General features: G+C 35.7%; 1 protein-coding gene across 1 annotated transcript in view; it reads right to left on the bottom strand.

Annotated features, from left to right (window-relative positions):
• The window catches only part of cntfr (ciliary neurotrophic factor receptor), a 208,414-nt gene that overhangs the window by 72,142 nt on the left and 108,443 nt on the right, over window positions 1-27,829 (bottom strand). The window contains exon 3 of the mRNA XM_016573704.1: window positions 7,292-7,525. Coding sequence (XP_016429190.1) covers window positions 7,292-7,525 — 234 coding nt within the window. The remainder of the gene's footprint in view (window positions 1-7,291; window positions 7,526-27,829) is intronic.

Consider the following 27,829-nt stretch of genomic DNA (forward strand, 5'->3'; position numbering starts at 1 on the left):
TATATATATATATATATATATATAATAACTTTGTCAGCTTTGCTTTTCGACATGTATGAGCTGTAGCATGTTTATTTGGATTTCCCGGATGTTCAGCTATGACAGGTGCCTAAGATATCAGAATTTCCACTACATATAAACACACACACACACACACACACACACATACATAACCCCAACCTGAGTGTGCTTGCATGCATGTGTGTGGGCTGTCTTTTGAAGTTAAGCCTTCACAGATAAACAGCTTCACCAGGTTTTCAGCGTGATGTGTCAACTCAATGTGGGACACACTCCATGCTGACGGTGGATGGAAAAAAGCGGGCGGCCACCACTTACGATTCCAATCGAGCCAAGATCAATAGTGATGTGTTATTCCGCAATAAAACAGCCTAATCCGAAAGAAGCTGCTCTTGTGTTGATCCATGTTTGATTTATTTTATCTAGCCGGAGTACTTCTGCGTGGGTTCTGAGAGGCCGAGTTCTTGTTGTTTGTTTGGAGAAATAGAGGGTATAAGTCCATCGGCTCCCATTGTTACTCTGTTAAGATTACGCAGACCCTACACAGTTGCTAATCCGACATGGTTCATCTTGGTGGCAGACGGGGTGCGTTATGTAATGTTTAAAGCTCAGCTACTGTTTTCGAGCCAGTCCTGAAAATGTTCTGATGGGTTGAGTGGATGCAGATGTTTTGGTGGAGGGTTTGCAGATGCTTGTCATTCTTTTTGTCACATTTTACGTCAGCTATGTCTTCTGCAATGCATTATTCTATGCATTTCTTTAGACTTTCTGCCGCAATTCCCCAGTTCAATCAAAACTCTGATTAAAAACATAGATTCTGAATTTCAAGGTATACAGAAATCTCCAGATGCCACGGCCATGTTTGGTCTGTATTGACATTGTCTACTTCAGCTATAAATAACAACGCTATTATGTTACTAGAGAATAAGGTTATGCCTGAGGAAATGAACCACAAAAAAATTTAAATTACTTATTGATTGTCTTGCTTTTCAGGCCCATATCCATCTTAGGTTTGAAAATATGTTTGAAAGTAACCGTAAGATGAATAACGGTCTGGAATCGGTAAGTGTTTAGCAATATGTTCTTTTCCCCTTGTCTTTCTGCATCTGTCTTTCTCTTTGAGAACACGCAGACAGTATGGAAAGAATGGAGAAAATTTGATTAGAGAGAAAATCCTGGAGAAAGCTTGTAAATTACAGCTATCCTTCCTCCCAAAGGATGAGACAAGCTGCTAAACAGTGTAAATCTGCTGGAGAGAACTTCAGCATGTCACGTCTCTATAATTCTCCTTCCTTTCCCTCTCACTCCTGCTTAGTATAACTGATCAGCATGGAAAATGTCAGCTGCAAATCTGATAATGAAATGTTCTCCATTTATCCAGAAACTTAAATGATTTAGTCATATTTTTTTATATATGTTTTTATAGGATCGTAACAATGAAATTCATGTCAAAATGTTATAATACCTGTATGTTTTCTGTAAAAATGTATTTGTAAATTAAATAATATCTATACTTTTTGTAAATATCTATAATTGATATTGATATTGTAATTCTAAAATAATTATCTATTAATAATAATGAAAGTTTTTTTGTCACATTATGTACAATATAATAGACCCAGTTTACAAATGGTATTGTCATTGTTATAGTTGTTTTTCCGAGGAGGTTTTGTAGAGGGAATTGGAGGTATGCAAAACCTTTACAACAGAAGGAAATCTTTGCCTCTCATGCTGGTGAGTCTTGTCTAGGTTCGTCTCACAGAGCTTTTCTCTGCAGCTCTGATGTAATTACTGAATTCTACATTTGACCGACCCGTTCTCCACAATCCCAGAGGATCCCAATGGTAAACAAAATATCAATCACAGACAATAAAGCTGGCAGTGGAAAGGAGCTCATCCTTAATAAAACACAAACAAGAACTGGGGCCATCTCTCATAGAAATTAGCCAAAAAATGTTTTGACCAAAGAAACGATCAGAAGTGGCCAGCCCATGGAAATTCAGACGTTTTAATAGGGCGTGTAGATTAAAGCAATTTTTTTTCCCGTCCCTTGGCCATGTTTCATGTTCTGCTAATGACACAGAATCGGCCTAATAGTCAAAATTTTAGTTGAGCACAAATATGCAAGCATGTGAAAAATGTAAACTGCATATGGAACTACTTTAGGTGAGCCAGACATTTAATTTTCACTTTGCTGAAATGCATTAATTGTGACAGAATCATTTCACAATATGATTTTTAGGATGTCAAAACTGCATTTTTGTCCATTTCTCATGCAATTCTATCATATGTCTTAGAATATAGTGTATGAGTTACATAGAGCATTATTAGATAAACAATAGATTTATTGTTTTTAAAGTTAACTATAGTGATAACTATATCAACGCCACATCAATGGACAATGGCATTCTGTCTGCCACTTTAAATGCTCAAGTTCTCCAAAGTCTTTTGGATTCTGATTGGCTGTCATTGTTTTTACCCTTCTTCAGCTGGAAAACATCTTTCTAAAAGTTCTTACAACAATATTCGTTCTGTGTCTGTGTACAATTTAAGTATGTGTCATTACCATTATAGCTGTGATATTTATTGTTATAGTTTTAGTTATCGTCCCTGATGCAAACAGGCCTTAAAGTTTTTTTTTGTTTGTTTTTTATGGCTTGAAAGTCTAAAAGCACAATATGCTAACCCAAGGTATCATCAAAAGTGGAGTCAAGTTAAAATGTTATCTTTCCCAGGTTTAACGGTACACTGTCCCTGTGGCGAGTAGTTTAACGCTTTTGTTTGCCTCCGCTTGCAGTAAGGTAATAAAAGTTTCATTGTTACGGCATCATGTGCACTCAAGTAAAGCGGTGATGACCTCGACATATGTCTTCTCTCTAGCTTCCTCCCTGACAACCACCGCAAAGCAGCCCAACATGAGCTTGCTATCTCTGACAACAGCACAGCTCGCTTCTCCTCGCATACTTTGTGGTCCTGCCTGAACCCTCAGGAAAGCAGCTCTATCCCAGGGCAGACAAAACATGCCACTTTAATGGCTTTATCTTTTTTCTCGCAGCTAAATGGAGACAGACCACAAGCAACAGAAAAGCCGTAGCAGTGAAAAGGATGGTGCAAGTTTTGAACTTTGCAAGAAGTAACTTGCTGGTGAATATGCTTTTTCATGTGCTTATACTTTTCACGAAAGTATGCTTTTCAGTCTGGCATTACTTTCTGTATGACTTTATGCTTTAGTTGTTATCTTGGCATAGCACTGAAGGCCAATACTGCCTGTTTCTTCATCTTTTAAAAGATAACTCCTTGGCAGGTAGTCATTATTTTTGTGCAATGGCAAACAGGATTTGACCTGTCAGCGATTTCAATCCATTGACACATTTGGTGCTCGTGAGACATTTGGGATGGGTAACTTTCAGAAAGATTAAATGAAAGACCAACATTTAAGTAGCAAACAGCACTCACGATTAGTAAACTTTTCTATGCTTATGCATCATATTTCCTGCCAACCAATAATGGTACCGATGACCATATTAATCTTACTGAGTGTTTCAAGACAGCGTTATGAAAATATGATAGATGAGGTCATTATTTGTCCCAAAATCAAGGGGTTGCATGTACCCAGTGATTACAAAAGTTAGAATCTAATACACTATGCAATATAACTTCAAGAAAATCTAGTCACATTTGAGCAGCTTAGTTGTGGATCTTGTTAAAGGTTGAGTTCTTGAAGATTTTTCACTTTTGCTAAATTTACTGCAACTGTTTGCAGGTTATTTGTCCCGAGGTCTTGCACTGAGAAAGGGTCCAAGACCAACAAAGGAACACCAATGCCCCTTGGTGCATATAAAGCAAACTTAAAGGGGTCATATGATGCGATTTCAAGTTTTCCTTTCTCTTTGGAGTGTTACAAGCTGTTCGTGAATAGATAAGATCCCTAAAGTTGCAAAGACTAAAGTCTCAAACCCAAAGAGATATTCTTTATAAAAGTTATGACTCGTCCACACCCTCCTAAAACGCCTCGTTTAAACACATTTAAACATTTTAGGGAGGACTGTTTCCTAAACCTGGGAGAGTAGACTACAATGCCGGCTGTTCTGACTCACAGTCTGTAAGTATGTTTTCATATTTAAAGGATTTGCCGCTGATGATTCAAACGCGAGTTTTGAGCAGTGTAGAGTAGCGCTTGTTGTTCGTCGTTTCTATTACACCAAATACACAAAATAATGTTATTTTTTAGCAACATCATATGACCCCTTTAAAACATGGGCCCTTCAGACAATACTTTGAAAGCTAATCACTGGAGCCCCCCCAAATAAATTTTTTAATATTCATCATCTAATTTTAGTTACCAATATTTTATTTTAGCGAAATTGCTGAAATAGTTTCATGTTCAAGCAAAATGTACCGGACATATACGGGACTTTTCCAATCATTTAGTTTTCTTCAACCCCGCCCCCGCCACAGTCGACTGCAAACCCATGTTAATTTTTCGGCACAATGCCCACATCTTAAAATCAAATCAACAGCTGATGGATAGAACCCACTCTTTTTTCTTTTGCGACAATCTGTTACAGTCAAACACATGTCATAATACAAACTGATTCCACTCCTCTTCTTTCTTCGTAGAATTTCTTGAAATGTCCTCTTTCCAGCTACAGGTTCTCACTAAAACCAGAAATGCTGCATAGTGCAACAGAATCATGGACAATAAGAACATATTTGATATTTATGCATTGGAACGATTAGGATTTCACTGGGGGTGAGGCTACCTAGTACAATGCTGAATAAAAGTCTAGAAAGAAACAAAAAAAGTTAGCTGCAACTGGACCCAGCTATCTTGAATCATCCGTGGGCACAAACAAAACCATCATAATTATCAAGGAAACCATAACTTATTTCCTATGGTTTCTCTGTGAAAGTTGACCTACAAGCTGTTTTGGTTATGACAGACCACTAAACACTGTTTAGAGGAACTACAGGAATCCTTGTTAATGGCCAGACTCGATTCTTCCCCTCTAATTCCTGGCAAGCGTTCCTGTCACAGATAGGCAGAGCGTTTGACGTACTTGCGGAGGGGCCTCTCCCTGTCTGTGGGCTTGGGACCATGCCATTCTCATTCAGGCACTTAGCTGCAGAACTTATCTTGTTAGCTGAGCCGGCTTGCCCGTGACCCAGCCGCTGTGAGAGAGAAACTGCGGCCACTCGGCCACCGGCCCACCAGCTCACAATCTGTTTTTGTGCAGCAAAAAGTCACATAATGAAATACTGTTCACACTTTCGCTTGGTCAAAGAATTTTAAGACTAAACTGCTAAACTGTGCTGACTTTTTCACATTTTTATGCTCCATCAACATGCAGTAACACACTGATGTGGTGAAGTATGTGGTTAGGAAATCTGATCACAAAAGGGTCACATGAGATGCATTTAGGATGTTACTATACCAGGTGTAAATGGCAATCTGTCTCTGCTGATCACTTGTGTTTAGATCACCTGGAACAGATGTTAATTCCAGAAGTAAACATAGGAGACACGTGTAGGGTTAATGTCTTAAAGGGATTTAAATTCTGTCATGATTTACTCACCATCCCATCTTTCCCAACCTGTATGAAAGTGATTCAGGCTTGGAACGACATTGGCTAAGTAAACTATCCCTTTAACTAAAGTCTTAATTTGCTCTCCATTTTACCTTAGGTTTGCAGAGATAGAATAAAATAAACAAAGTAGACAGTTGCTGTAGTTTTTGCCAAGTAAATCTGTAATTCATCCTCTTTGAAATGTTGCATTATTAAAGCATGTAAAATGAAATTCCTTCAGAGGAATTAGAGCATTTTTATTAATCGCGTGATCTCGTTTAGATTTTGTTCAGTCGTTTTCAGGAGCCGTGGACGTACGCAGAGCAGGGTGATGAAGCACATCCCTCATCATGTTCTCATAAGAGGCCTCATCTCCACTTTTCCCCTCTTCATTCATTCATTTGATTAGTCAGTGAAATTGCTGTCAGGCGGTGTTATGGGTAACATCTTGTCACATAATATTGATTACGGTGCTTTGCAGCGTAGCAGTTCATAATTTAGCTTTTTTGAATTTATCTGAGAGTTGAGGAAAAGGATCTAAGTGTAAGTCACACAAACCACATCTCCAACTTTTGTTCTGCATCTTCATGAAGTGCACAGCCTACCAGTACATATTTGATGTTTCATATAGACCTACATTAGAGATTTTCAATGTTTTTTATTATTAGTATTTTTAATAAAGTGTAATCAGGACTCTTTTTTTTTTTAAATATGCCCTGTCAACATCTTCACTTGCCTCAACAGAAAACATGTCTTATTGTTAGAAGTGCACATTTAGATTTAATTTATATTTATTATTATTCATAATAATAATACTATTAATAATAATTTATATTACATAATACATATTTAAGTAAATTTCATAATAATAAAATAAAATTTTTTTTCATAATTTTTTTTAGTAAGGTTTACTGTATTTCAGTGTTTAACTTTTCTTTACAATGTTTTTTTCTTCATCAAAAAAAAAAAAGTTTTCTTTACTAAAGTTTTTTCTTTACAAAAAGAAAAAGAAGAAGAAAAAAACATGTTTGAAGTTATACAGTTCCAAACAAATGTCCAAAAATTACTTCATACTTTTGGCAAAAATTAAACCAAACAATAGCGAAAATTAAACCAAACATTCACATTTTCAAAACATAAAAATGGATGTACAAGATCAACAAATGTAAGATTTCAAGTGTTAATGTAACAGGCCTGAGAGGGGGTACGTAACTGATAAACTGGGCAGGCCACTCAGAAGTCCTACCCAATGACCCTGCTCTATTGCGCACATCTGGACATCTACTATCTTCTCTCCCATCCTGTTGTGTGTCCTCATAAAAAAGATCTAGCATGACAAATTAATCCAGTAGACAAATAGATAAGACATAAAACTTGCACCCCAGTGACTCCCACACAGACAGAAGCAGCTGTTTTCTGGAGAAGACAAGGTTTGGGATCAGGGGCCGGAGGAGAACCAAGGAGCGGTCGGGGTCAAACAATGACGTTTGTTGTTAATAATTAGACTCTGCAAATACACAGAGGAGACATCCAAACAAGAGGTTACTGGCCTCCATGAGATGACCGGGTAGCAAGTGGCGGAAACGAGCGCAGTGCTTGTTTAGAAAAAGAAGTGTCGGGGTAAACACTGCAGGGTTATTCGGAGTTCTGGGAAGGATGTAGTGAATATGAGGAAGAAGAAATCGGGATAAACAGACACTACTTACGTCCGACGCGGAGATTAATCTGGTCACGGCGCTGGCCGTCGGGGTTCTGGAAGCAGCTGTACAGGCCGTTGCTACTCATGTTCACTTCCATCAGGATGAGCCGCGGTCCTTCTTCCCGCCGACGGGCCTTCACGTCCGTACCGTTCACCTTCCATGTTACCGAGGCGTCGTTGTCCAGCGAGCCGCACTGCATAGTGACATCATTTCCTATCCTTTCATACTGAATCCTGGCACCTGAGGAAACGTAACAGATGGTCAAATTCAATTACAACACTTACGTTTTTTTATTTTTTATTTTTTATTTTTTTCTTAAGGTGATCAATTCAGCAGCTTTAGAGCCGCAATGAAAAAGCATAAAATAATGTTTTTGTCTTTACTAAAGGACACAATAAGACATTTCTGTCCAGCACATAAGAGGAAGATTTGTTGGTTTATTGTGTAACCAAAATACCAATAATAGCAGGGGGAAAGAAATAAAATAAATACATAAACAAAAAAAACAAACATATATATATATATATATATATATATATATGCAGTACTATTAGTTCAACAATCATCATAAATGCATGGTATTCATTAACTGCAAACTGCTCTAAAACCACAAACCTGTAGAACACTCAACATCACTGCGTTTTTACTTCAAACTCCATTTAAATGAAATCATAGCCTTTTTAAGCTTAATGCCAACTGGTATTTTTTTTTTTTTACCATTTTAATGTGTTGTCTTAATTATAAACACACTGATTTGTAGCGCATACAGTTTACTGCACTTTGATATTCTTCTTGTTATTGCCCTATAGCAGCTAATGATAAGAAGTCTCGCACAGAAAGCAGCTTTCTTCCACGTTGAAAAATAAGCTGTATCATGATTCCTTTTATTCCATCCCCAAATTTGAAATATAATAAAATATTTTACTTTTTAGACTGTTTTAGACCACTTTAGACTTTTTATAGACCCCGATAATTTTTTTTGTGAGCACACATCTACTTTTAGTTGCAAATGCGAGTGAAATGCTCACTGTCGAGCCGTGCAACATACTTTTAAGACCAATACAGATTACATTTTTGCATTCTATTGTGCTGCTTTTCCATTGTTTTTTTTGTTTGTTTTTTCTACAGAAACATGCTCTAGAAGGACATCCTTTGACCTCTGTGTCTCTGTGTCGCATCTTTTGCACTGATTTGCACATAACACAAACAAATGTGCTGCTCAAGTTCATGTCTCCCCCATTCCACTGCCCACGTCTCACAATTTTCAAGACAACAACATTGAAATGGCCCCTAACTCTGATTCAGCCATTCTTTAATCGCCACCACTCCCACTCCTACAAAACCCAGGGCTCAAAGATAATCCAGCGTTTCCCACTGGTATTTAGGACATTCTGGTGGTGCTCATGTTCGCTCATCTCAAACGTGATCATTCCTACATGACTTGAAGGCAGTGTGTGACGGAATGTGAGGAGGCTGAGATTCTCTTGAAAGTTTGTTTTTGTCACATTTTATTATATGAGATTGTGTGAAGAAAATGAATTGATAAATTAATTGGCTGTGAATTTCAAATCAGATATCGAATACAGTTGGCTTTGGTTTGCCTGTGATGAGAAAATAGCAGGGCTGTTTATTTTTCTACTTGCAATCAGTTCAATCATTACTTTGTTTTTCACGAGAAAAAGGAAAATGTGGTTGTTTTCTTACAGAATCCCCCCCCCCAGATGTCTGCCGTCATACGACAGCTGCAACAATGAAAGAAACATAAGACAAAGTAGGTTCAGAATGCACAAACAGGCAAACAAACAAAACTCGGAGAACACATCAATGCTCCTCTTTGACTTTCATTATGGCGTCGTGACTCCCACAATGAACAGAGGTCGGAAAAAGCAATTTCTCTTTCTTCCACTGACCTGACTAACTACCCCTGTAGCTTAATCCACACACTCTGGGCAAACCAAATCCATGAATTTTAAATTTAATCTGATGTCAAAGCCTGTGATATCACAGTGTTGAGTAGAATAGAAAGCGGAAGTCTGTTGCGTTCAAAAGAGGAGGATGGCGACAGTGGCGACTCAAAGAAACACAGAAATGCAAATTAGGATTGATTCAGTTCAGAAAACATGACATGCAGTCATACATTTGGCTGCACATTTTCTGCTTACAGAAAACATGTTTCTATCTTTTCAGATAATATCCTATATGCTTATAAACAATGACAAAATCGTACAAAATAGTATCAATACCTATGAGAAACTATTCGATTTGAAGTCGATTTGATGTCTGCTAAGCAACCAAAAACTTAAAACATGCCTTTAAATCCAAACAGGACATTTTTATAATGTGATCTATCATTTTAAAATGACAGAATGGGAGTAGAATATCTTTTTGAATAAGTTCCGTATGACTTTTGTTCATTTTAGCTCAAAGAAAAATCTCAGGTCACCTTGTGCTGCGAACTAACTTGAATATCTGTTGATTTCATCATCCTGATTATCATTCTATGCATTTTTTTCTACTTTAAACTTAAGGGTAATTATATTCTCTTTGCTTTAAACTAACATGTAATGTATTGCACATAATCATACTGTTTTATATTCAACACAACTCCCCCTACACACTATAATTTCTTTGAACCAACAATAACTGCAAGGAGGTTACATGCCTGAATTCAGGCTGAACTTCTCAAAAGCCCATTTTATAGCTTTATTTTTTGAGAAACCTTCTGAAGACAGTTCACTGTGGGGAATCTCAGCTGTGTGTAAGCCTGTGAAATATCTCCTCTCCAAATATCTTTAGCACGGGAGTCATTGCTTTGCCCTCTGCCTTGTTCCCTTTGAGGATTCTCATTAAGGAGTTGTCTCTCACTTGTCGGCCCACTTTTGCCAGACCTTGCTGTTATGGAGCATCAAATAAATCCATTTCTTGTTTCCTGCCTGCTTATCTGTTGAAGCGGTGGGCAGGCGGCGATAGGGCTCGTAAACGCTGGTGCATTGGCACAACATAACAAAGCCCAGGAACAATTGCTCATATTTGCTACCTTTCGATAGCTCAGAATACTTAATTCTAATTATGCATAATTAGTAGGTACATCTTTTATGGCCATATGAGATCTTAGGTTTGCTTTCTTTCCAGGTGTTACCACATGGTGGCATAGCTAATACTCTGCAACTCAATATTATCTTCAGGACCGGAAATTAGGGCCAAACAGCATCAAGTTTGATTCCAGGAAGCAAAAAACTTCCAACACATGCAAATTTGCTGTGAATGTGCGATGAATCGAGTTTTGAAGTTTGAAGGTCCCATTAAGAAATAGGATGGAGGGGAAATATGGTTGGAGTTTAAAAAAGTAGTCAAACTGACACTTGATAATGTAGATGTAAACTGGCCACAGAGGTTAGCGGAGGCGTCATGTAGAGATGAGAGGAGAGGGACTTTACACCCACATGGAAGTGCTAAAGGTTTATGAGCAGGACATATGCAGTGTTGCTTGTGGAGGGAATTCTAGACCGGCCAACAGAGGACCGGGCGGACAACTAGAACTCCTGGCTAGATGAGGAACAGCTGTCCTTCCGAAACATCCAGCAAAAGCACAAAGCAGCTAATTGGCTGCGCAAAGAGAAGCTGTCTGTGTAATTGTCATTTGTTCTCAAACTCTCAGAGAAAAGACCATACATGACAATAGAGTACATATGTATACCCTTATTACCAATACGAAGACAATGAAACTTTCGATTTATAACTCACAATCTCATAATATTGTTTTGTGAAAATACCAAAGGTTTCATGCCAGGCATTGCCTTCTGAAAACCCCAGCAAACCTGCAGTAGACATACTGTCGAGTTTGGGATACTGGTGCCCAGAATAGGATGCTGCATGCTGCTGTTCCAAGAGGATTCTTAACTAACTTAACTGGCAAAACTTCACCAGCCAGCTTTGCAAGCTCCAAACCATCACTGACCAGTTTAAACCAGCTTGAAAATAGACGTCTAATGCAGCCATTATTCAAAATTGTCAATTAGTAAGGGGTTTTCAGTAAGTGATTCTTAAAATTTGATTCCCCCAAATTATGAATATTTGGTTCCATCCTTGATTTCATTGCATTAGCATGCGTTCAGAGTTGCCAGAGTTTACAAGGACTCATCGCACAGTAGCCATGCCTCCAGGCTGCGGGTGGGCTGGGCAGAACTGCGGCATATGGAAGTTTTCCCTCCCTGGCTGATATTGTATTGTAACACAGAGGGATTTTCACACAAACAAAGGTCATGAAATGCTACATCGTCTGGAAAGGTCAATAGGATTAGAAAGTATCAGATTGATACTACATGGATCAGACAGCTTCATCATTGGGCTCCTGGGCTTAGATGCTCTACATTGGGAATGTGGGTTCGGCTACTTGGTTTATTTTCTTACACTTGTCAGGGGGGATGCTTGCTTACTCGTAGCCACTGGCGCTGTTCCTCATTTTCTCTCTCCTCCCAGGCCTCCCGTGATGCACCACATGCTTCAAAGACTCTAGTTGAAGACCAACGCTTTCTACAAGTTTCGCTTTAGCTTGTGACCTAATGGGTGACCTAAAACCCCTAATGGGTGTTTACTTAGCATACTAACTAAAATGAATTGTTATCCAATTTATATTTAGAGATGGAATTATTGCTCAAACCATGTTCAAAGCCAATGGTCGATCCTTGCCCACAATTTACAGAATTACTGCTGGAGCCATGTTTAATGTCATTGTAAAATTGCTGCTTTATGCCCACCAGTTGATTTTCATACCAAGTCATAACATTATCTTTGATGGTTGCATTTGGTGAGAACAAATCATCACAAAGAATATTATAATGAATACATGCAGGGATGACAATATGTCTTAATGCAATATAAAACTATAAGAATTGTATATTATTATTATCATTACTTAATAAACATTGGTCATATTCTTCTGCTTAGTGTCATGTCTAACGATGTCCTTCAACTGCAGTCAAATCACTATATCTGTTCCAGGGATTGTGCAAAGCTTGGTTTTGTACAGCTATGATTTATTTGTAACGTTTACATAATACATCTTTATATAACATTTATATAATAACTTTAACAGTGAGAAGGAAAACTGAGTAGGATATAATGCTGTGGGTAATGTACTGCCCTGTGCAGGTGTGTGTTTATAGACAAATGATTCATACCATTAACATAGTCATATTACCATATTCCTTGCATCTTTCTATGATTTATTTTTAAATAATGGCTTGCTATTTTCCCAATTCATTGCACAATGGAACTTTTGATAAAAACTCAGTCTCACTTTGTTTCCCCAGACACATGAGCAGCCTGCCAGAGGAGATGAAACAGGATGTACAACTCAACAGCCCCTTGTGATGGAGAGCAGCATGAGGCAACACTCCAATGCAAATCGGCACCAGAGGAGATTAAAGCACCCCATCCCACTTCCACCTAAAGCCCTAATACACAAAGGCAACCTTGATTGAACTGGATCCTATTCTCAGAAATGCACTCCACAGCAATAGCACCCCCTCTCTTCATTTGCTAATACACAGTAACATACATCTTTAGCATTCCTGAAGTCTAGCTGCTGCTGACAGGCTGTGCAGATATATGGAGTTGGGCTTGCTGTGCTCATGTCATTGATTTGGTGCAAGGTTGGGAATTTCAGGAAGCACGTAAGTATTAAAAGACGGCCTATCAAGTGGGTAGATTGTGTACACTGTTAGAGCATGGCTCTGGCATCATCAGACTATTGCAGCAACTGGTCCATACAGAATGTTACCATGGTGGTTGTGATGCTATGCTGTGATTATCGTGATTGCAAAGTATGCAGGGAGCTGGAATCGTCTTTCACCGTGTCCCAACCAAATGGGTGTTTCCAGTGTCAGGTATTTATGCTTTTAGGCAAAAAAGCCAGTTAGAACATACTTAATGTTTAATGCTGCATTTGAAAGTTGGATGTGGGATATCTCTCCTCACCTACTTCCAATCATAGAGGCATTCCAATGACTGATGGAGGTGCCAATGCTTCGAAAAATGATGTACAAGGAAACGATTTACCCGATGCTTGGAAGATGATGTTTGAGTTACCACTCTTCCAGTTTAGAATGTGTTTGAAGTTACTAGCGACAGAACTCAAATATACATTTGTTCTACATGTAGAGAGTTTTACAAACTTTAAAAACATATTTGCAAAAAAATAAAAAAAAATAAAAAAGGACCAATGGATGCATTTGATTTGCAATCAGTTTCCAAGTTAGAAGTCCAAGTTTAAATGAGGTTCTTCTGTCTTTCAATGGCTGTCTTTGTAGGGATTTTGTACCAATGAGATTGTGCAGCAGTGGTCCAACTAAAAGCGACTCACAGATGGAAAGTGGATGGCAAATTCCGTTTGTTGCAAATGTAGCTTGATAAATATGATTAATAGCTTAGTATGCGTTATTATGTTGCTTTGTGCCAGGGAACTCCAATATAACCTCTGTAAAGATCATAGCTTCGCCTTTTGGAAGAATAAGAAAAAAATACGCTGAGCATTGCAGTGTAGCTAAGATTTCAGAGGGATGGGTTTTCCTGCAAGCCAAAAATAAGCAGAGTGTACAGTAAGTTCACAGCGTAAAAACATATCTGTTTGCAAACCAAGTTTCATTCATATTTGAAGAATGACCATGGGCCATGATATTCCATAGTGCAATGTTCACTGGTAACAAGCCAGATCAAAAAGCATTAAAAATCAACTGAGAGTCTTCAGGTATGTCACTGAGGCTTTCTTTTAGTGCCACTGGCATGTTATCAAGCCCTCTAGCTTATAAATATTTGCATACTCGGACTAACAACTGATGTGGCACAAAAAAATAAAGTGTGGCAGAAATAAACTGATTGTAAAATCAAGATTCAAGAGCACTTTGCTGCCTCTTGACTCTGCAATTATTTTCTAATTCATTCTTAGTATGAAGTAAATGGCGTGAACCTGCTGCATTGACCCCAGGCCCTTGGAGAAAACATGCCGTTATACCCAGATTACGTGCATATTTATTCCGCCGCTCTACCTCAGCTCTGCTTTGAATGAGGGAATTGCGTGGCCTTGCTGGTGGAATGTAAACATCCCGTGGCAGGCTTGTGTCTGCGGCCCCCTGTCATCATCAGAAGGAGGGATGGAAATCTGCCTGCTCTACTCCTCCCTCTCTTACTACATCTCCACCGGCACACATGTCCTCCAGCACTGATCACAGATGAGCCGTGCAAAATGAAGAGCAAACATACCTGGATGTCATTACAAAGCACTCCCATCGTTTACAGGCAGTACACTGAGGCCTAAAACCAACAATCACTCCTTCCCTGTTCCCATTCCCCTCGCAGGGTGGCAGCAGGAGGGAGAGGGAAGGAACGAGCTCCGGTAGGGGTCAGAAAGAATCCTGCTGTTTCTTTTTTACGTCTATTTTGACAGTCACTCAGAGCACCAACAACGCTTGGCGTAATTTGTCTCCATTTGCTCAGCCGTTGTTATCGTTTCCCCCAATCAATCCCGAAGCAAAGGGTCTTTTGAGATGCTGATGTGTTTATGTCGAAAGGGGAAATTCTTGCGACTGGAATTTGATGATTGGTGCAAAGCATGTACTCCGATTTGAAAATGTTGCTATGCTGAAGGGAACACAAAGCATTTCTGAGAGGATGCCAGTGTCTCGGCCAGAGTAGCACTTTTAGATCATTCATCATGTCAAGCCTAGGCATGTCTCCGAAAGAAAGATAAATCATTCTTCTGATGAGAAAAATCACTTTGACCAAGGTTTACAAGATCTCTCTGGACCAGAGGATAAAATGGCCTCTGGTGAACTGCAATCAATTATATTCCTACATATACCCATAAAACAAGGAACAACAGGGGATGACTAAACTAAACATTTAGAAACTGAGTAGTCTCTAGGTTGTGTGAACAGCTAATTCACTAGTCAGTGACTACGGACTACCTGTATAATCAGGGTCATGTTTATTAAACACCCATCAGATGCATTCCTTTAGAAGAGCTAAGTGAATGGGCAATATAACCAAACTCCTTTATCGCAGTGTCCACATAAAAATGGTTAACATTGTTCAGAGCAGGTGATCTGAAATCAAATGGTAATTGTCTTGAATTTTTGTTGTAGGCGTGAATTTGTAACTAAAGCACTGCTTTGATGATGTAGAAGTTGGGAATGGAATTAAAGACCCAACTTCTCAGAGGGAGTTTTGCGATGCAGACAGTTTCACAGCGTGTCTACACTGCAAATGCAGCAATATTGGAGGTTTGCAACATAAAGAGCAAGTTTGATTATAATTGAAGAGATCTAGTTTTGTTCACTTACCGAATACACACAGCATACCAATTATTATTGGGTTGTTAGCATGCTAAAAAATAGCACACTTCCTAAAATCATCTCTGAGAATTTGCAACGCAAAATTCTTGCAAAGTATAACTTTAATAGTTGACCCCATTAATAATTTGCTGTCAGAACTGCTGTCCTTAAAATTTAGTACCAATTTCTTGATATTTGGTCTTGGCTCATACATGTACTGGGTATTTTGGTTTTGACAACATTGCATTACCTGTTGTATTCTCACATCTGAGGGTGTCGATTGATTGTGAGTTTACAATTCATCTTTGAATCAAAGCCATCTTGATCAAAACCTTATACCTTCATCACATACAGCATCTCTACTACAGGTTCTCGAGAGACAAGCAGTTGAGATAACAGGGCTTGCGGATTGACAGGAGACAGGAAACTGCAGCTGTTTGCTACGGGATGCTCTCATTTACGAAGGGTACGCGTTCTAGCAGGCCAATAGGCTCTTCTCTGACAAGCCTGCTTTGTATTCTACACTATTATTCCCCATGAGAAAACCTTTCATAACACCATTTTATGCTTCATCCTTATCTGTCCTACCTCCTTTCCCGTCTACTTTTCCTCAGTTGTATCCATCTGTCTCATTCCTTTCTCTTAACAGCCCTACCTAAACTCACACCCTGGGTTGGAGCCTCTCACTGCAGGGCAACCAAAAGCTGCCGTGACTTCATCTAAATTCTCTTGTTACCTCAGGGTAATCCCAGCGTGATTGCCTCGCTTAGTGGCCCTTCTTGCTCCCAACAGGTGGCACGCTACTCTCCAGACACTGCCACTTGCGAGGAAAACAACGTGCGAGTCTTGTTTGGATAACACTCTAGGATAATCTGTCCGGAAAGGGAGGGTCTGTTCGTAAGTGTCACTAGAATAACAGTTCCGTTTGAAGAAAATAACATTTGGGTGGTTCCTCCAGCTACTAGGGACATAACTCCAGAGAGTGTTTCCAGTGGTGTAAGGTCTTTGTAGAGCAGGGGTGTCAAACTCACAGCCCTGCAGAGTTTAGTTCCAACCCTGTTCCAAGACACATACCATGTAGTTTTCAAATAAGCCTGAAGGACTTAATTAGATGGATCAGGTGCATTCAATAATATGGGTTGAATCTAAACTCTGCAGGGCTGTGGCCCTTCAGGAACTGAGTTTGACACTCCTGTTGTAGAGGCAGAATGTGTGATGGATTGTGCTGACCTTCCATTGGTGTTAAATGTTACCTTGCATGATCTTGTAACCACCGTTGCAGCAAGTCTGACCACGTCATCAGTAACACACGACTAGCTCCCCTGAGTTTTGAGTTCCTCATGTTTCCGCTCTGATCTCGATGGGTCCTGAATGTGAGGACATTACAGTCTTTACATTGCCTTTTCTGTGTGTCAAGAGTGGAGAAATTCGAGGACGACCAAGTGCAGCGGTGTCCAATCTTGGACCTGAAGGACCAACATCCTGCAGAGTTTAGTTCCAACTTGTTTTTCAACATCGTTTTTACTAATATTAAGAAGTGTATGGTACAACTTTATAAATTCAACAAAGTGCATGCTATTTAATTCCAAGAATCATTGATTGGCTGGTTCAAGTGTGTTTAATTGAGGTTGGACCTAATTCTACAGTACAGTGGACCTCCAGTAGTGTTAATTTCATTAAGAAAAACTGACGAAAAATGTGTTGACGAGCTTTTTCCCCATGACTAAAATGAGACAATGACAAGACGACAATAAGGTTAATAAACGATAACTGTGATTATATCAACATACAATATCATTGATGATAAAAGATTAGACTAAAATGCATTTTAAAAAATAAAAACTGTATCAAAATCTCTTTGAGACAAAATATTATAGAGGACTGCTGTACATGCCGTTGCTATGCAAGCTTTCATGTGTGCGGTTGCCAGATATCAAGAGTTTTGGCTTGTGACGTCAGAGCCTGCGCTGTTATCTCCGCCTACTAGAAACTTTTTCAGGCTTCTGATTGGCCAACATGGCTTAACGGTTGAGATTATATCGCCACCTGTTGGTTTGGCATGCTCTTGACAGTGCTTCATAGCATGCGTTTGCGTTTTCATGTGGATGGAGATTTTTTTTTTAAATGGAAGAAGGAAAAACTACCCGTGTACTTGTGGACATGGCCTAAAACTAGACTAAAACGCACAGACATTTAGTTGACTAATACTTGTCTAAACAAAAACAGGACAAGATTGAATAAATATGATAACTTAAAAGTAAATTCGACACAGGTCTAAGACTAATTTAAAAGACTAAGACTAAGACTAAATTAAAAATGGCTGACACAATTAACACTACCCTCGAGAAGCAAGAATGAACACCCCTGTCAATATGCAACACAAGAGTCACATTTTATGATACAGTATGCACCAGGGGCATCAGAACCTTATGGGAGGAAATGTCCTTCACATTTTCAGAAATGTCTAAGTTGACCTCTCTTCTTTTGGGTAATCACTACATTTTAAGTTTCGTTTTGAGCTTCTGTTTTAAGGGCCACCAGACAGCTGCTAAAACACACAGGAAATTAAAACTTATTGCAAGCATTAGTTTTTTGAAACAACCATTCCACTCCAATGTTTGCTTCTTCGTGCACAACTCGAGCACACACACAAACTGAAGCTTGGAATCTAAAAGGCCAATCTATCAGCAGATTTACCGCCACTGCCACACATGCAAACTTCTTAGTATGAAGTAAATGGCGTGAACCTGCTGCATTGGCCCCAGGCCCTTGGAGAAAACATGCCGTTATACCCAGATTACGTGCATATTTATTCCGCCGCTCTACCTCAGCTCTGCTTTGAATGAGGGAATTGCGTGGCCTTGCTGGTGGAATGTAAACATCCCGTGGCAGGCTTGTGTCTGCGGCCCCCTGTCATCATCAGAAGGAGGGATGGAAATCTGCCTGCTCTACTCCTCCCTCTCTTACTACATCTCCACCGGCACACATGTCCTCCAGCACTGATCACAGATGAGCCGTGCAAAATGAAGAGCAAACATACCTGGATGTCATTACAAAGCACTCCCATCGTTTACAGGCAGTACACTGAGGCCTAAAACCAACAATCACTCCTTCCCTGTTCCCATTCCCCTCGCAGGGTGGCAGCAGGAGGGAGAGGGAAGGAACGAGCTCCGGTAGGGGTCAGAAAGAATCCTGCCATTCATTTTTTATGTCTGTTTTGACAGCCACTCAGAGCACCAACACTGCTTGGCGTAATTTGTCTCCATTTGCTCAGCCGTTGTTATCGTTTCCCCCAATCAATCCCGATGCAAAGGGTCTTTTGAGATGTTGATGTGTTTATGCCGAAAGATGAAATTTTTGCGACTGGAATTAGATGACTTGGTGAAAAGCGTGTACTCTGATTTGAAAATGTTGCTATGCTGAAGGGAAAACAAAGCATTTCTGAGAGAATACCAGTGTCCTAGTCAACGTCACACTTTTAGATCATTTATCATGTCAGGCCTAGGCATGTCTCCGAAAGAAAGATAAATCATTCTTCTGATGAGAAAAATCACTTCGACCAGGGTTTACAAGATATCTCGGGTCCAGAGGATGAAATGGCCTCCGGTGAACTGCAATCAAGAATATTCCTATATATACCCCATAAAACAAGGAACAACAAGGGATGACTTAACTAAACATTTTCAAAGTTGATCAGTGACTAGGTTGTGTGAACAACAACTACTTCACTAGTCAATCTTAAGGACAACCTGTACAATTAGGCTGATTTAGGGTCATGTTTATTAAACACCCATCAGATGTATTCCTTCAGAAGAGCACCTTTAAACTCCTTTATCGCACTGCCATAGACCACACAAAAATAGTTTATGCATAATAATGTGAACATTTTTCAGAGCAGGATCGATCTGAAGTTCGATGGTAATTGTCTTGAATTTTTGTTGGAAGGGGTGAATTTGTAACAAAACCACTGCTTTGATGATGTACTTGATGATGGACTTAAAGACCAGCTTCTCAGAGGGAGTTTTATGGCTCTTTTCCACTGCGTGGTACGACTCGGCTTGGCACGGCTCAGTACAGTACGACACGGCACGGCTCGGCTCGGTTTGCGTTTCCACTGCAGTTCAGTACCGCTTTAGACCAGGTACTGTACCCAGTGGAAAACCCCCCAAAACTGAACCGTACCGAGCCGTACCGTGCCGTACCATGCAGTGGAAAAGCGCCTTTAGGATGCTGACAGTTTCACAGCGTGTCTACACTGCAAATGCAGCAACACTGGATGTTTGCAGCACAAAGATCAACTTCGATTAAAATCTAAGATATCTAGTGTTGCTCACCTACTACATACACACAGCGTACCAATTATGATTAGGTTGTTAGCTAACAAATAGCACACTTCCCAAAATAATCTCTGAGAATTTGCATCTCAAAATTCTAGAAAATATAGCTAAAAAAGATAAATGTAATAGTTGACCTCATTAACCAATTGCTGTCAGAACTGTTAAAATGTGGTACCAATTTCTTGATTTATGGTCTTAGCTGAGATAAGTATATTTTGTTTTTGACAATTACCTGTTGTATTCTCCCACTTGAGGGGGTCTACTGATTGTGAGTTTTTAACTAATCTGTGATACAAAGCCATCTTGATCGAAACCTTATACCTTCACCACAGCATCTCTACTACAGGATCTCTAGAGAGAGCAGTTGAGGTAATCCGGCTTGCGGAGTGACAGTAGACAGGAAACTGCAGCTATTTGCTCCGGGATCCTCTTGTTTGCGAAAGGTACACGTTCTGGCAGGCCAACAGGCTCTTCTCTGACAAGCCTGCTTTGTATTCCACACTATTACTCCCCATGAGAAAACCTTTCATAACACTGTCTTATGCTCTTGTGTTTTCTTGTGCTTCTCCCTTATCTGTTCTGCCTCCTTTCCCATCTACTTTTCCTCCGTTGTATCCATCTCTTTCATTCCTTTCTCCTAACAGCCCCCACTTGGATCCTCTCATTCCAGGGCAAGCAAAAGCTTCCTTGACTTCATCCAAATGATCTTGTTACCTCAGGGTAATCCCAGCATGATTGCCCCGCTTAGTGGCCCTTCTTGCTCCCACAGGTGGCACGCTGCTCACCAGACACTGCCACTCACAAATAAAACAACGTGCGAGTCTTGTTTGGATAACTGTAGGATAATCTGTCCGGAAAGGGAGGGTCTGTTCGTGAGTGTCACTGTAATAACAGATCCGTTTGAAGAAAAGAAGATTTGGGTGGTTCCTCCAGCTACTAGGGACATAATACCAGAGACTATTTCCAGTGGTGTAAGGTTTTTGTAGAGCGAGGGTGTCAAGCTCAGTTCCTGGAGGGCTGCAGCCCTTCAGAGTTTAGTTCTAACCCTGCTCCAACACACATACCGTGTAGTTATCAAATAAGCCTGAAGGACTTGATTAGATGGATCAGGTGTATTTAATTAGAGTTGAATGTAAACTCTGCAGGGCTGTGGCACTCGAGGAACTGAGTTTGACACTCCTGTTGTAGTGGCAGAACGTGTGATGGATTGTGCCGACCTGCCATTGGGTTTTAGATGTTACCTTGCATGATCTTGCAGCCACCGAACACATCATCAGTAACACATGACTAGCTATAACAACATATGTTCCTCATGTTTCTGGTCTGATCTCGATGGGTTCTGAATGTGAGGGCATTGCAGTCTCCACATTGCCTTTTCTGTGTGTCATGAGCGGAGAAATTTGAGGAGGACCAAGTGCAGGGGTGTCCAATCTTAGACCTGGAGAACCAATGTCCTGCATAATTTAACTCCAACTTTCCCTAACACCAGAGGTGTAAAGAGTACCTGAAAACCATACTTGAGTAAAAGTACAGATACCTTACAGTAAAAATTACTCCAGTGCAAGTTACCAATTACAAAACGACTTGAGTAAAAGTCTTCGAGTATCTGATTTTAACAGTACTTAAGTATTTTAATTTTTTAAGTATTTGCTGAATGTAGGCTCAACGATGCATTTGATCAGTTGATTTGTAAGGAGAGCAATCGCGTTTATTTTCTATAATCAAAAAAAAAAAAAAACGAACACCTCAAAATTCCAATAAATCAATGTCAACACAACCACCTCTTAAACGTCTACAGACACGCAAGTCTCAGTGAAGCACAATCGCTCACAAAGGCCATAAGTAAAACAATATCCATCAAAAAGTTATCTTCAATATGACAGATAAATAAAATAATGTTAAGTAAAATTAAAAAGTCAAAGGCTTCTTGGACTAGACCTGCTGGTCTTGGCATCATCGCTGTCTGCAGTAATGTCTGTTACTATATAGTATATAGTATCTAGTATATAGAATCTAGTATATAGAACACTAGGAATTCACAACTACCTGCTAATGCACTCACATTCACATAAAGAAGCCTTGTTGACAAGTTTCGGTGAGTAAGGGCAAAATGCACAAGATAGAGTACATTTACTGCCTGTAGATGGCAATATTGCTTATTTTGCTGCATAAATAAACTGCTGCAGAAAAAGTTAGGTGCCATGCAAAATGTAATTTGTAATTGCATGACTCATTACAAATGTATTGGAGTAAAGAGTACATATACATATTCAAAAATGTGGTGAAGTAGAGAGTAAAAGTTGCTAATATCTTTGATACTTAGTAAAACGACAAAGTAGCCAAAAAGATGCTCAAGTACAGTAACCACAGTAATTACATTTTCTCAAATACTTTACACCACTGCCTAACACACTTGCCTGGAAGTTTCTACTAATTTTAAGAAGTGTTGTATGGTGGTTTGTTGCAACTTTACAATTTCAACAAAGTGTGTGCTATTTATTTAATTCTAAGAGACATTGTTTGGCTGGTTCATGTGTGTTGAATTGGGGCTGAACCTAAACTCTGCAGGACAGTGGCCCTCCAGAAGCAGGAATGGACACCCCTGGCTAAGTGCAACACATGGGTCACTTTTTATGATTTGCAACAGGGGCATCAGAACCTTAGGGCTAAGGGGAAATGTCCTTCACATTTTAAGAAATGTTGACTTCTCTCTTCTTTTGGGTAAATCATCACTACATTTTAAGTTTTGTTTTGAGCTTCTGTTTTAAGGGACACCAGACAGTTGCTAAACCACACAGGAAATTTAAACTTATTGCAAGCATTAGTTTTTTGAAACAACCATTCCACTCCAATGTTTGCTTCTTTGTGCACCACCCGAGCACACACTCAGAAGCTTGGGCAATCTATCAGTAGATTTACCGCCACTGCCACACATGCAAACAGAGACATTAGATCATGTACAGTAATTGCACTAATATTATGACTACATATACAGTCGTGGCATTTGTGGTGAAATTAAAACGTAATTATCTTTGCACAATTTATCTCAAAGTATAGTTTATTTCCATACTAAATTGCAGTTCAAGGAGTGGAGGCTCAGATTGACGACATGTTTAAACAACACGGGTGTTTTTTATGCACGGCACATCTCCTAAAGAGCATAATTCAAGTAACATTCATTAATTATGATGACATTCATAAATGCAACATAAAAGATATTAATATGCACTTGACATGGAACGTGACCTTCAAAGGCTCATTTAGAAGCTGCTAATTGTGTATACTTAGCGAAAGCCATATCATCTATCAGCCTGGAGGACAGCTATTGACCTCTAAAATTGTGCTTTTCTATTGCAATGCACATTGTAAAACAGGTTTTGCATCAGTATCATAGCACTGAAAAAAGCTATTAGTTGTATGTTGGTGACTCTGAGTTGTAAGAGTGGCGAGAGCTGATAATAAAGGTTAATACTAACAACTGTGAATTTCCTGACCCAATTGCTCAACACATACCTCTCCACGAGTATGTGCAGATGGAGGCGTGAAGATTAATGCCCAGAATTTGCCGTTTGACATATGTGGGCTCTCTGGTCCTTTGCGTACGCCAATACCCTTTTTCCAAGCTAGGCCTCACACAAACACAATGCTAGCTTCACATTGATGAATTAGTATATGGCTAGATTGAAATGAAAAACAAACGTTGAGGTAAGGGGACTGCTCTTTAGTGTCTTTAGAGGAGAACACACCGTATGTGCAGATGGAGGCGTGAAGATTAATGCCCAGAATTTGCCCGTTTGACATATGTGGCTCTCTGGTCCTTTGCGTACGCCAATACCCTTTTTCCAAGCTAGGCCTCACACAAACACAATGCTAGCTTCACATTGATGAATTAGTATATGGCTAGATTGAAATGAAAAACAAACGTTGAGGTAAGGGGACTGCTCTTTAGTATCTTTAGAGGAGAACACACTTAGAACTGCAAGTGATGAGAAAACATGAGTTACAAAGACAGTGAGGGTGTGTTGTACAACTATCAACACAGCATCTGATGAGTTTCTATGCTTGTGGATGTAGTGAATGGGACATGATACATCAAGTGGAGTCTGAAAGAGATGGCACGAACACTTTTATTTGGGTCAATTGGTTCAATTGGAATTCCTTAGTGACTGGTATAGGGGCAGCTAATGCTGAACAAGCAGATGCACTCAGATGAATAGATAAAAAAAATGTTCTGGCTGTGCAAAAATATTCTTCTTATTATTATTATTATTATTTGTCACGCCCCTGGACTCTTTGTGTTGTGTTTTCCCTGCCCAGGTGTGCTGTGTTCCCTTTAATTAGTCATTCCTTGCACCTGTGTTTTCCCAATCACCCAGTGTTTAAAAGCCCCAGTCCTTTCAGTTAGTGTTTGTCGGTCCTCGAACGTCATTCCATGTGTTCCTGTGTCTCCTACGTTCCCCGTGTGATCATTAAAGACTGTGAATTGAAGTATCTCCGTGTTTCCTCGCTCCTTGCCTCCCGAGAATTGTGACATTATTATTATTATTATTATTATTATTATTATTATTATTATTATTATTATTATTATTATTATTATTATTATTATTATTATTATTATTATTATTATTATTATTATTATTATTATTATTATTATTATTATTATTATTATTATTATTATTATTATTATTATTATTATTATTATTATTATTATTATTATTATTATTATTATTATTATTATTATTATTATTATTATTATTATTATTATTATTATTATTATTATTATTATTATTATTATTATTATTATTATTATTATTATTATTATTATTATTATTATTATTATTATTATTATTATTATTATTATTATTATTATTATTATTATTATTATTATTATTATTATTATTATTATTATTATTATTATTATTATTATTATTATTATTATTATTATTATTATTATTATTATTATTATTATTATTATTATTATTATTATTATTATTATTATTATTATTATTATTATTATTATTATTATTATTATTATTATTATTATTATTATTATTATTATTATTATTATTATTATTATTATTATTATTATTATTATTATTATTATTATTATTATTATTATTATTATTATTATTATTATTATTATTATTATTATTATTATTATTATTATTATTATTATTATTATTATTATTATTATTATTATTATTATTATTATTATTATTATTATTATTATTATTATTATTATTATTATTATTATTATTATTATTATTATTATTATTATTATTATTATTATTATTATTATTATTATTATTATTATTATTATTATTATTATTATTATTATTATTATTATTATTATTATTATTATTATTATTATTATTATTATTATTATTATTATTATTATTATTATTATTATTATTATTATTATTATTATTATTATTATTATTATTATTATTATTATTATTATTATTATTATTATTATTATTATTATTATTATTATTATTATTATTATTATTATTATTATTATTATTATTATTATTATTATTATTATTATTATTATTATTATTATTATTATTATTATTATTATTATTATTATTATTATTATTATTATTATTATTATTATTATTATTATTATTATTATTATTATTATTATTATTATTATTATTATTATTATTATTATTATTATTATTATTATTATTATTATTATTATTATTATTATTATTATTATTATTATTATTATTATTATTATTATTATTATTATTATTATTATTATTATTATTATTATTATTATTATTATTATTATTATTATTATTATTATTATTATTATTATTATTATTATTATTATTATTATTATTATTATTATTATTATTATTATTATTATTATTATTATTATTATTATTATTATTATTATTATTATTATTATTATTATTATTATTATTATTATTATTATTATTATTATTATTATTATTATTATTATTATTATTATTATTATTATTATTATTATTATTATTATTATTATTATTATTATTATTATTATTATTATTATTATTATTATTATTATTATTATTATTATTATTATTATTATTATTATTATTATTATTATTATTATTATTATTATTATTATTATTATTATTATTATTATTATTATTATTATTATTATTATTATTATTATTATTATTATTATTATTATTATTATTATTATTATTATTATTATTATTATTATTATTATTATTATTATTATTATTATTATTATTATTATTATTATTATTATTATTATTATTATTATTATTATTATTATTATTATTATTATTATTATTATTATTATTATTATTATTATTATTATTATTATTATTATTATTATTATTATTATTATTATTATTATTATTATTATTATTATTATTATTATTATTATTATTATTATTATTATTATTATTATTATTATTATTATTATTATTATTATTATTATTATTATTATTATTATTATTATTATTATTATTATTATTATTATTATTATTATTATTATTATTATTATTATTATTATTATTATTATTATTATTATTATTATTATTATTATTATTATTATTATTATTATTATTATTATTATTATTATTATTATTATTATTATTATTATTATTATTATTATTATTATTATTATTATTATTATTATTATTATTATTATTATTATTATTATTATTATTATTATTATTATTATTATTATTATTATTATTATTATTATTATTATTATTATTATTATTATTATTATTATTATTATTATTATTATTATTATTATTATTATTATTATTATTATTATTATTATTATTATTATTATTATTATTATTATTATTATTATTATTATTATTATTATTATTATTATTATTATTATTATTATTATTATTATTATTATTATTATTATTATTATTATTATTATTATTATTATTATTATTATTATTATTATTATTATTATTATTATTATTATTATTATTATTATTATTATTATTATTATTATTATTATTATTATTATTATTATTATTATTATTATTATTATTATTATTATTATTATTATTATTATTATTATTATTATTATTATTATTATTATTATTATTATTATTATTATTATTATTTTTTTTTTTTACTTATGCATTTTAAGTTAAACTGATCATTAACAATAATAGTGATGTACTGTAGAGTCTTAACTTGTGTATCAGTTTGTTGAATCTCGCAAAATGGAAGTGCATTTATAGGCTTGCCTTTCTGAAAAGAGACTTTAAAAAAAAAAAAAGCCACTTGAAACACTCTAAAGAAGTTTGGTGGTCTTAGTGGGTTCATGCTGGTTTTCCAGCCTTGGCCAAACTGGTCTTTTATCCTGATAAGCTGAAAGGTGCCCCAAACCTCTCTTAAACCATCAGATTTGACCATGTTTGGAAACCATCATGGCAGCCAGCTAAGAACAGCAAATCAACTAAGGTGTATTTAGATGTCAAATGCATTTAAAGGGAATGCAAATTCTGTCAACATTTACTCACAACCCACTTGCTCCAAACCTGTATGAATTTATTTCAGTTTTTGAACACAAAGGAAGATATTTTGGAGAATGTTGGTAACAAAACTGTTGACGTTAGCCATTGACTTCCATAGTATGGGGAAAAATACGATGGCTACCGTCAACACTTTGGTTACCAAAATTATTGTGTACAGCAGAAGAAAGAAATTTGCTCCAACTTTATATTAAGTTGCTTTTACTACTATGGACTTATATGTTTATATATAAAGTTAAATATAAAGTGGGACCAGACACTTAAACAGATTTGGAACAAGTGGAGGATGAGTAAATGTTGACAGAATTAATTAATTAATTAATTTATTTATTTATTATTATTATTATT

Source organism: Sinocyclocheilus rhinocerous, unplaced genomic scaffold (assembly GCF_001515625.1).
Source record: "Sinocyclocheilus rhinocerous isolate Xijiao unplaced genomic scaffold, SAMN03320098_v1.1 scaffold2277, whole genome shotgun sequence".
Classification (NCBI taxonomy): Eukaryota; Metazoa; Chordata; class Actinopteri; order Cypriniformes; family Cyprinidae; genus Sinocyclocheilus; species Sinocyclocheilus rhinocerous.